The following is an 11,829-nucleotide window of genomic DNA, read 5'->3' as shown; positions in this document are numbered from 1 at the left end:
GGATGATAATGGAATAGTTTAGGTTAGATGGGCTTCAGATAGGTTTTACAGGTCGGCACAACATCGAGGGCCAAAGGGCCTGTACTGCGCTGTAATGTTCTATGTTCTATGGTGTGGTTGAAGACATCAAGCTTCGTTTGCAACCTCTGACCATCTCAAACTGGTGTCACTGCCAACATGTAGGAAACGGTCAAACCAATTACTGCGCAGCCAGCTCCCTCCCATGAGGAAAAATTGATGATAGAATCATAAAACCTGTCTATTTGATCAAACCTTAGCTCACCCCCTCCCTGATATCTCCTTGGCTGGCAGATTCTGTTTGATCTTTTGAGGAGGTAGCGATAAATGCTAAGCTCAGAGAATCATACAGTATAGAAGAGACCCTTCGGCCCATCGAGTCCGCACTGCCAAAGCCGCACTCAGTTTACTCTAGTCCCATTTCCCTGCAGTGGGCCCGTAGCTTTGGATATTATGACATTTCAATGGCACATCCAAGTATTTTTTTTAAAGGTTGTGAGGTGTCCTGCCTTAACTCCCCTCCTCGGCAGTACATTCCAGACCCCCACCACCCCTCTGCGTAATAAAACACGTTTCCTCCAATCCCCCTCCCACCACAAACCTTACAGTTATGCCCCCATGGGCTGTCACTGGTCTGGGGATCCCGAACCTTGGTCTGACAGCATGCAGGTTCAAATCTCACCATTGCAGGTAGTGACATTTGAATTTGATTTGGCAAAGGATCTAGCATAAAATGCTAGTCTACTTGTGACCACTGGGTCAACTGTCATTTTTTAAAAATTGCATCTGTTTCACTGATGTCCTTTTAAGGTGGAAGTCTACCGTCCGTACCCTGTCTGGCCAATGTGTGACTCCGGACCAACGGCAGTTGACTCTTAACTGCCCTCTGGGCAATTAGGGATGGGCAATAAAAGCTTTTCCCCACCCCTGAGTGCATAAGATAAAATCGATCTTATGAAGTGTCTCCCCCCCTCTCTCTCACTCACTCTTTGTCTCCCTCTCTATCTCTCTGTTCCCGTTTCTGTCTCTCGGGTATTTAATGAGTTCGAGTCCCACTTTAGAGACGTGGGTGTAAGATTCCTGTGCAGTGCCAAGGGAGTACCTCAGATCCCCTAGTGCTATCTCAGAGAAGAGGGCAGTTCCCTGGCCACTGTTCCTCCCTCGGTTAACATCACGGTGAGGCTGTGACATCATGGTAATGTCACTGGACTAGAAATCCAGGCCACCTATCCTCTCCTCTATCCCTCTTCTATCCGCCTCCCACTCTCTCCCTATTTATTTCAAAACCCCCTTCCCCTCCCCCTTTTCTGATGAAGGGTCTAGGCCCGAAACGTCAGCCTCTCTGCTCCTATGATGCTGCTTGGCCTGCTGTGTTCATCCAGCCCTGCACCTTGTTGTCTGTAATGTTCTGGGGGTCGTAAGTTCGAATCCCACCATGGCAGGTGATAAAATCTGAAATCACGAAAAAGCTGCCTGATTGTAACCACTGTCAATTGTAAAAACCCGTCTGGTTCACTAATGCCCTTTAGGGAAGGAAACTGCCATCCTTACCTGGTCTGGCCTACATGTGACTCCAGACCCACAGCAATGTGGTTGGCTCTCAAACGCTGTCTGGGAAATAAACGCTGGCCTGGCCAACAACACCCTCATCCTGTGAATGAATTAAATAAAAATATTCTGTTGGTCGTTTCTATTTGTGGGAGCTTGCTGTGCCCAAATTGGCAGCTGCAGTTGAGACGCTAGAGCCAGGCACTTCATTGGTTGAACAAAGCACTTTGGGACACCCTGAAGTTACCAAAGGCGCTATATAAATTTACCCTGAATGTAGAAATGCATCAAAACCTTCACTAATGTCCAATTTGTCCCCGACCACCTGCCCAGGAATTGTTGGGTCATTGAGTGTCTGTGTTTGGATATTCAGTTCCTCGCAGAGCAGGAGCTGAGCGTTTGAGGAAATATCTGATGGAATTAGTATGAATGGAATTTACTTGTTGTTGGACTTTGCAGTTGGTTTAATGTCTGAAAGGGTGAGGCCTGTGCAGCAAGACAGAAGGAAGCTTGTCAGATAATCTGATAGCTATAGGTTCCAGGGTAACGTTGGCTTGTGGGCTGGTCGGAATGTATACACATTTCCTCTCAATCTAACCCTCCCCCTTTGCCCGTTAGAGAGACCAGCGAGCCACTGGAGAGGGTCTTCAGGATTTTGGCTGTGATCCTGACACCATGTCATTGGTGTGACCTTACACAAGTCAGAAACAGTGCGCTGTCTGAGCGACCAAGCATCTTCCCTCACTCGGTGGTTGGGTTGCTGATTGTAAATGAATGTCTTCCTGGAAACTTCATTCCCTGACTCATCCCCACTCCCCATCTCAAGCAAAAGTGAAAAGACCCATTCCCCAATTGACTCAGACAAAAGCAGCTTTTTCCTTCCTCCACGTTTTCAATATTTTAATGTTGGAGAAAGAGAATTCTTCAAAGAAAATGCCCATAAACATTCCTAATGGTCCTCTGATTTTGCTTTTCACCAGGATTCCACATGGCAGTGTCTTAGAGGTTAAACTACAATCCTGAGAGACTCCAGACCATTCCTGGAATCAGTGGTACAAGCTGTATCCCAGTTAATATCCATGATTATGGGTATTATGCTGCAGCTACACACAACCCTGTTTCGGCCACATCTGGAGTATTGTGTCCAGTTGTGGTCGCCTCATTACAGGAAAGATGTGGAAGCGTTGGAAAAGGTGCAGAGGAGATTTACCAGGATGTTGCCTGGAATGGAGGGAAGGTCTTACGAGGAAAGGTTGAGAGAGCTAGGGCTTTTCTCTATAGAAAGGCAAACGATGAGAGGTGACTTGATAGAGGTGTACAAAATGATCAGAGGTATAGATAGAGTGGACAGCCAGAGACTTTTTCCTAGGGTGGAGGTAGCTATTACGAGGGGGCATAGTTTTAAAGTGAGTGGAGGTAGATATAGGGGAGACGTCAGAGGTAGGCTCTTTACACAGAGAGTGGTAGGGGCATGGAATGCATTGTCGGAGAGGGTAGTGGAGTCGGCCTCATTAGGGGCATTTAAGCGGCTATTAGATAAGCATATGGATGATAGTATAAGGTAGGGGTAGAGGTTAGATAGACCTTAGGTTTAGGGTAAAAGTTCAGCACAACATCGTGGGCCGAAGGGCCTGTATTGTGCTGTATTGTTCTATGTTCTATGTATTGTAGCACAGAGGTTATGCTATTGGACTGATGTTCTGGTGACGTTAGTGTGAGGAATTTAATTTAAATTAAGTAACTAATCTGGAATAAAGTGTCAGTTATAACACTAGCAGACTGTGGACTAAACCCATACTGATGCCTTAGCAGTGTTTAAGGTAGGGAAATCTGCCTTCCTTACTTGGTCTGGCCTGCATTTGATGTCAGATGCAATGTGGTTAACTCTTAATTGCCCTCTTGGGCGGCACGGTGGCTCAGTGGTTAGCACCGCTGCCTCACAGCGCTAGGGACCCGGGTTCAATTCCACCCTCGGGCGACTGTCTGTGTGGACTTTACACATTCTCCCTGTGTCTGCGTGGGTTTCCTCCAGGGTGCTCCGGTTTCCTCCCACAGTCCAAAGATGTGCAGGGTAGGGTGGATTGGCCATGCTAAATTGCCCCATAGTGCCCAGGGATGTGGGTTACGGGGATAGGGTAGGGTGTGAGTCTTGGTGGGACGTGGGTCAGTGTGACTTGATGGGCCGGATGGCCTGCTTCCACATTCTAGAGATTCTGTAACTCTCTGGAACTAAACTCCTTAGACAGCACCTTCCAATCCTGTGACTTCTACCAGCTCGAAAGCCAAGGGCAGTAGATGCATGGGAACCCCACCAACTGCAGCGCTCCTCCTGCAGCACAGAGCACCCTGACTCGGAACAATATGGACGTTCCTTCAGGCCTGTGGACCCACCAACGCCAGCTGCTGGTGAAGAAGGAAGCACGCCACCAGGATGATTAGAATACAGTGGCACATCAGTTATCTTTTGGGGAGTCGTTAATTTTGACAGAAAGATTAAAAAGAAGCGCATTATCGATGTGATGAGGGGTTACGGAACTCTGAGCTGCAGTGGGACCTGGGTGACCTAGCACATGAATCACAGAATGAGAGTCTGAAGGTACAGCACGTCATCAGGAAAACTCATAGAATGTTCTGGTTATTTGTGAGGGGAAGTGAATGCAAAAGTCGGGAGTTTATCCCTGAGTTATACAGGGCAATAGTGAGACTCTGGAGTACTGGTCACTGTACTTACTGGGGGATGTTAATGTGTCGGGAGCAGTTTGGAGAAGTTTACTTGATAAATCCCTGGGATGAGTGGGTTTTGTTATGAGGAAAGGCTAGACAGGCTGGGCCTGTATCCTCTGGAGTTTAGAACAGTCAGAAGTGACTTAATTGAAACAGATTAAATCCTGAGGGTACTTGGTCGAGGGGATGTGAAGCATCCTCTTGCGGGAGAATCTAACATAGATTTAAAACTAAGGATTGCCCAATTAAGGCAGAGATGAGGAAACATTTCTCTCCGAGGGTTCTGAGTCTTTGGAATTCCCTTCCTCAAAAGGCAGTGGATGCAGAATCTTTAAATATTTTTAAGGCCGAGGGAGATAGATTATTGATGACCAAGGGGATGAAAGATTATCGGGGATATGCAGGAATGTAGCGTTGAGGTTAAAATCAGATCAGCCATGATTGGATGGTGGATCGGAGAAAGAAAGCAGGTGGGAGTGGACCAGCCTTGGACTCAGCTCTTCTACTCTGCTGCTGGAGTACTGTCTACTCTGTTTCCTTCTTCGGTTTAACATTGGTAATTCCCACTGAACCACTGGTGGATAGTTCATTCAGTGTCTTGTATTTTAATCCCCTTGTGGGTGTGAGATTCCTCTGGCTGCAATCTCCGACAGACCCCCCGCCTGGTCCCAGAGACCTTCCCTCAGACCCCAGCTTCTCCCAGTCCCTGCAGTGTGACACGTTGCAGCCATCAGCTAGTCATTGTGAAGCTTTCGAAGTTGATCACCGTCGATGCAGTATGAACTGTCAGACACGTGTAGCCTCCACCCTCCTCCCCCACCCAGCAGCTCACTGTCTCAACTTTGCAAAGAGCCGACAGCATTCCCAATCCACCGGTTTGTTCTCCCAACGCTGGCAGCTCACTTTCTGACGAGCGCCAAGCTGTTCTTGGCCAATTCTCCGAATGGCCAAAACCCCACTCCTTTTCCCAGAAAAAAACCCAGCTTCTCCACAGCTGAAATCAGAGCCTGTGACTCATCAGGAGTTCAGTGCTTGATGGAGTGTTGATCAAAGCAGACCTGAGAGCTTGTTGGAGCTGACATGTTTCTACAGCACACGTTTGCTAATTACGTTTGTGATTTGTCTGGGTTGAGGAAAGCAAATTCCAACAAGTTTTATTCCAATATTGATATCATATGACATTTTAATATTTGTGTGCAAACTGAGTGTTAGTGGCACGTTGTAACATGTGCAAGGTCAGTACGATTTACACTAATAAACAGACAATGAGGACAATGTTATTCTATGTTGGTCCTTCTCAGAAAGGTGTGTGTGTCTGTGTGTGTGTGTGTGTGTGTGAGAGAGAGAGAGAGAGCGAGTATGTGTCTGAGTGCACGCATGCATGTGCCTGTGTGTGTGTGTCTGTGCCTGTGTGGGTGTGTGTGTGTGTGTGTGTGTGAGAGAGAGAGTGAGCGAGCGAGTATGTGTCTGAGTGCATGCATGCATGCGCCTGTGTGTGAGTGTGTGGGTGTGCGCGTGCCACAGGGATCAGTGCTGGGCACTGGACTGTTTACAGTCTATATCAGCGACCTGATGTTGCTAAATTTGCTATGAAACAAAGTTAGATCAGAGACTAAGCTGCAAAGAAGACATTAGCAGTCTGCAGAGGGATATAAATGGTTAAGTGAGGGGGGAGACCATGCCCTAGGGGTATTATTACTGGACTGTTAATCCAGAGACCCAGATAATGTTCTAGGGATCTCACCACAGGTTTCAATAAAATATCTGGAATTAAGAATCTAATGAAGACCATGCATCCATTGTTGATTGTCAGAAAAACCCATCTGGTTCACTAATGTCCTTTAGGGAAGGAAATTGCCATCCTTACCTGTACTGGCCTACATGTGACTCCAGATCCACAGCGACGTGGTTGACTCATAACTGCCCTCTGGGCAATAAATGCTGCATGGCCAGCGATGTACATACTCCATGAAGCATAAACAAAATTTGGTCCTAGATTCCTAGGGATAGGGATCGGGAATGCGACATCCTGTTGTACTGATAACTTTGTGGCACCTTCTCATTGATTAAAGGAACATGTTGTTGCTGTTCTGTCTTGCTGCAGTGAACGGAGCCGTGAGGGAAGAGGCCCTGAACAGGAAGACGGCTGAGGAAGTCGGCCAACTCCTTCAGAAAATGCACAGCCAGTCGGGTCTGGACATCATTCGTATTCGCAAGCCATACCACACAGACAACCCAAGTATCCAGAGCCAGTGGACCCCGTTCACCAACAAACCCAGTGCCCTGAATGTGCAAAACCTCGAAAAGGTTAAAGGGAGGCCACAGGGCAAACTCTGAAGGAAAGTAAAGGCCTTAAACCAGACCGAGGTGAATGGACTGAGCAAAATAAACTGATTGTTCTTATTTAAATAAAAGCGAAATCCCCAGCGCATGGAGCGCTCAAGAAATGATTTGCAAACAGCTTCTAATAACTTGAGGCAGGAGGAGTGTTTGTGCCTTGAGCTGTGGGCATGGAAATCAGATACGATCTAAATTAAAGCAAAGAGCTGCAGATTCTGGAAATCCGAAACTAAAGCAGAAAGTTGCTGGAGAAACTCAGCAGGTCTGGCAGCTTCTGTGGAGAGAGAGAAATAGTTAATGTTTTTGAGTCCAGTGACCCTTTTTTTAGAGAGCTTTCTTAAAAAAAAGGCTCACAAGGTGTGAAGCACTAACTCTGCTTTCTCTCCACAGCTGCTACAAAATAAATTAATTTTCTCTGAGCCTTGCGGTCACCTAGAACTGACTGTATCTATCTGCCAGCTGCACAGAGGCAGGGAGAGCTAGGGTCAGAATCCATGTGGCTGAACTAGAAACAGGTCAGGCAATGGCCACGTTGTCCTAGCCACTACTCAGCTTGTTCCGTGCTGCAGGGTATGACTGGTTCTGTGATGCTGCACGCAGTCGAATAGCTCTCCATGTGATTAGGGCTCACGTTGTCAGAAGCGGCTATTTGGCTGAGATATCCAATATCACGGTGGATACAATTGGGAACGGCCATTCTCTGCAACCTAAAGGAGGCAGTGGGTGCAGCGGTAATATCGCTGGGCCAGGCGAATGTACCTGGGGACGTGGGTTCGAACCCGATCACGGCATGTGAAATTTAAATTCAATAAAAATGTGGAACGCATAACTTTGTTTAGTAATGACCTGTAGATCACCGTAAGAACCCACCTGGTTCACTCATGTCCTTGAAGGAATCTCCAATTTGTTACAGTGCTGAAGGAGACCACTCAGCCCATCATGTGTAAACCAGCACATTGAGTGAGCATCACTGGCTGGGTGGGAGTGGGAGGGTGAACTGTGATGAAGATGCAGAGATCCTTCAGCATTATCTGGACAGTTTGGGTGAGTGGGCAAGTCAATAGCAGGTGCAGTATCGTTTGGACAAATGTGAGGTTATTCACTTTGGAAGCAAAAACAAGACACAAGAATTTTGTCCAGTTCTGGTCGCCTCATTACAGGAAAGATGTGGAAGCGTTGGAAAAGGTGCAAAGGAGATTTACCAGGATGTTGCCTGGAATGGAGGGAAGGTCTTACGAGGAAATGTTGAGAGAGCTAGGGCTTTTCTCTTTAGAACGACGAAGGATGAGAGGTGACTTGATAGAGGTGTACAAAATGATCAGAGGTATAGATAGAGCGGACAGCCAGAGACTTTTTCCTAGGGTGGAGGTAGCTTTTACGAGGAGGCATAGTTTTAAAGTGAAAGGAGGTAGATATCAGGGAGACGTCAGAGGTAGGTTCTTTACTCAGAGAGTGGTAGGGGCGTGGAATGCATTGCCGGAGAGGGTAGTGGAGTCGGCCTCGTTAGGGGCATTTAAGCAGCTATTAGATAGGCATCTGGATGATAGTATAAGGTAGGGGTGGAGGTTACATAGACCTTAGGTTTCAGGTAAAAGTCTGGCACAACATTGTGGGCCGAAGGGCCTGTACTGTGCTGTACTGTTCTATGTTCTTTAAGGCAGATTACTACCTGAGTGGCTGTAAATTGGGAGAGGGGAGTGTGCAGTGGGACCTGGGTGTCCTTGTGCACTGGTCACTGAAGGTAAGCATGCAGGTGCAGCAGGTGCTAAAGAAAGCAAATGGTATGTTGACCATCATTGCGAGAGATTTCGAGTACAGGAGCAGGGGTGCGTTGTTGCAAATATACAGGGCCTTGGTGAGACCACACCTGGAATATTGTGTGCAATTTTGGTCTCCTTTTCTGAGGAAGGATGCTCTTGCTCTCGAGGGAGTGGAGCAAAGGTTTACCAGGCTGATTCCTGGGAATGGCGGGTCTGACGTATGAGGAGAGATTGACTGCGTTGGGATTGTTTTTACTAGAGTTCAGACAAATGAGGGGGGAAATCGCATAGAGACTTATAAAATTCTAACAGGACTAGACTGGGTAGATGCAGGGAGGATGTTCCCGATGGTGGGTGTGTCCAAAACCAGGTTACACAGTATGAGGATTTGGGGTAGATGATTTAGGACGGAGATGAGGAGATATTTCTTCACCCAAAGAGTGGTGAGTCTGTGGAATTCATTATCACAGGAAGTATTTGGTGCCAAAACATTGAATGTATTCAAGAGGTGACTAGATATAGCACTTGGGGTGAATGGGATCAAAGGTTATGGGGAGAAAACAGGATTAGGCTGTTGAGTTGGACTATCAGCCATGATCGTGATGAATGGTGGAACAGGCTCGAAGGGCTGAATGGCCTCCTCTTGCTTCTATCCTCTATGTTTCTATGTAACAACTTTTCTCCCCACATTCTTACAGTTTTTTATCCAAATAATCATCTAATGCCCTCTTGAATGTTTCAATTGGACCTGCCTCCATCACATTTCCAGACCTTAATGACTCACTGTGATAAAGGGTTTGCTCATTTCACCCTTGCTTCTTTTGCTGAGGTTAGAAGTTAGACAACACCAGGTTATAATCTTAATGGGTTTATTTGAAATACAAGCTTTTGGAGCACTGCTCCTTCGTCAGGTGAAAGATCTTGTTTTTGTTCCTTTGACAAATAGGAACAGTTTCTCCCTGTCTACTCTGTCCAGTCTGCTCACTGTTTTGCAAACCTCTGTCAAATCTCCTGTCAGCCAGCTTCTCTCCAATGAGAACCGTCCCATCTTCTTCAGTCAATCCTCATCACTGAGGCTTCTCATCCCTGAAACCTAAAGAAAATGGAAAGGTGGGAAACGTTTGCCCTGCATGTGTCTCCATATACCTACAGCAATGTTGTTGTCTCAAACCAAATGGAAATCTTTCAGTAACACTTTCCAAACCCACTTCCATCCCGAAGGACAAGGGCAGCAGATACATGGGAACACCAGCCCCTGCAAGTTCCCCTCCAAGCCACTCACCATCCTGACTTGGAAATCTATCGCTGTTCCTTCACTGTTGCTGGGTCAGAATCCTGGAGCTCACTCCTAGGAGTACAACAGCATAGCCCCTACACCCCAACAACTGTTGGCTGTTCAAGAAGGTAGCACACCACCATCTCCTCCAGGGCAATAAAAGTTGACCCAGCCAGTGATAACCACATCCAATGAAGGAATTTTTACAATAATAGATTGCATTGGGATTTGGGATTAGTTATTGAAATGCCAGTTGCTAGATTACCATACTCACCCCCCCACCCTCAGTCCCATCCTCACACCCACCCCCACATGCACCCTCACACTCATCCCCACCCTCACCCCCACCCCCAACACTGACCCACACCCCCACTCCCATCCTCATCCCCACACTCATACCCACCCCCATACTCATACCCACCTACACACACCCATCCCTGCACTCACCTCACCCTCCCACCCATCCACATACCCCCACCCTCACACCCATCCCCACACTCACTCCACCCTCGGCCCCTTCCTCACCCACACCCTGAACCTCTCCCTCACCGCAACCCTCACCCCCATGGACAAACTCACCCCACCCTCACCGCACACTCACTCCCATCCTCACCCCACCCTCACCCACATCCCTCACCCACACCCTCAACCCCTCCCTCACCACAACCCTCACCCCCACCCTCACATCCATCCCCCACAGGAAGATGGTCGCGGTTGCTGGAGGTCAGTCATCTCAGCTCCAGGACATCTCTGCAGGAGTTCCTCAGGGTAGTGTCCTCGGCCCAACCACCTTCAGCTGCTTCATCGCTGACCTTCCTTCCATCATAAGGTGAGAATTGGGGATATTTGCCGACGATTGCACAATGTTCGGCGCCATTTATGCCTCCTCAGACTCTGAAGCAGTCCATGTTCAAATGCAACAAGATCTGGACAATATCCAGGCTTGGGCAGACAAGTGGCAAGTATCATTCGTGCCACACAAATGCCAGGCTATGACCATCTCCAATAAGAGACAATCTAACCACCGCCCCTTGACATTCAATGGTATTACCATCACTAAATACCCCACTATCAACATCCTGGGGGTTACCATTGACCAGAAACTCAACTGGACTCACCACATAAACACAGCAGCTACAGGAGCAGGTCAGAAGCTGGGAATACTGCGAAGAGTAACTCACCTCCTGACTCCCCAAAGCCTGTCCACCATCTGCAAGGCACAAGTCAGGAGTGTGATGGAATACTCCCCACTTGCCTGGATGAGTGCATCCCCAACAACACTCAAGAAGCTTGATACCATCCAGGTCAAAGCAGCCCCCACTTGATTGGCATCACATCCATAAACATCCACTCCCTCCACCACCGACGCTCAGTAACAGCAGTGTGTACTATCTACAAGATGCACTGCAGAAATTCACCAAAGATCCTCAGACAGCACCTTCCAAATCCACAATCACTTCCATCTAGAAGGACAAGGGCAGCAGATACACGGGAACACCATCACCTCCAAGTTCCCTTCCAAGCCATTCACCGCCCTGACTTGGAAATATATCGCTGTTCCTTCACTGTCACTGGGTCAAAATTCTAGAATTCCCTCCCTAACAGCATTGTGGGTTAACCCAAGCAGGAGGAATGCAACGGTTCAAGAAGGCAGCTCACCCCCATCTTCTCAAGGGGGCAACTAGGGACAGGGTAATAAATGCTGGGCCCAGCCAGTGACACCCACATCCCACAAAATGAATAGAAAAAAACACTCAACCCCACCCTCACCCTAACCCCCAGCCCCACCCAATCTCCATCCCCTCCCTTTCCCTCCCCACTACCCTCCCCACAACCTGCTCTGTTTCAGCGAGTGTGCAGCTTCCTGCAGACGATTCTGTTCAGTTTGTTTACACGGCCTGTGGGCAGTTCCTGTGTGACTGGTCTAACCCCTTTGGATTCCATAGGAGATGTGATAAAAACAGCAGCGGGTAGCCTGAGTTTATTTTGAAAACTCTGTCACAGCTGTGTGCATCACTGCCTCAGCCAGTATTTAATTCCCCACCGTCTCTACCCTCTCCAACATAGAACATAGAACATTACAGCGCAGTACAGGCCCTTCGGCCCTCGATGTTGTGCCGACCTGTGAAACCAATCTGAAGCCCATCTAACCTAAACTATTCC

At 47.9% G+C, this 11,829-nt stretch overlaps 1 protein-coding gene across 1 annotated transcript in view; it reads left to right on the top strand.

The window, feature by feature from the left end:
• The window catches only part of mrpl43 (mitochondrial ribosomal protein L43), a 17,978-nt gene extending 10,522 nt beyond the window's left edge, over positions 1-7,456 (top strand). Inside the window, exon 3 of the mRNA XM_020535743.2 lies at positions 6,395-7,456. Coding sequence (XP_020391332.1) covers positions 6,395-6,627 — 233 coding nt within the window. The 3' untranslated portion in view covers positions 6,628-7,456. The remainder of the gene's footprint in view (positions 1-6,394) is intronic.
• Positions 7,457-11,829: the final 4,373 nt, after the last annotated feature.

The sequence above is a fragment of the Rhincodon typus genome, chromosome 20, assembly GCF_021869965.1.
Source record: "Rhincodon typus isolate 14 chromosome 20, sRhiTyp1.1, whole genome shotgun sequence".
Taxonomy (NCBI): Eukaryota; Metazoa; Chordata; class Chondrichthyes; order Orectolobiformes; family Rhincodontidae; genus Rhincodon; species Rhincodon typus.
The sequence above is the reverse complement of the archived record's forward strand: the minus strand, read 5'-3'. Positions and strand labels throughout refer to the sequence as shown.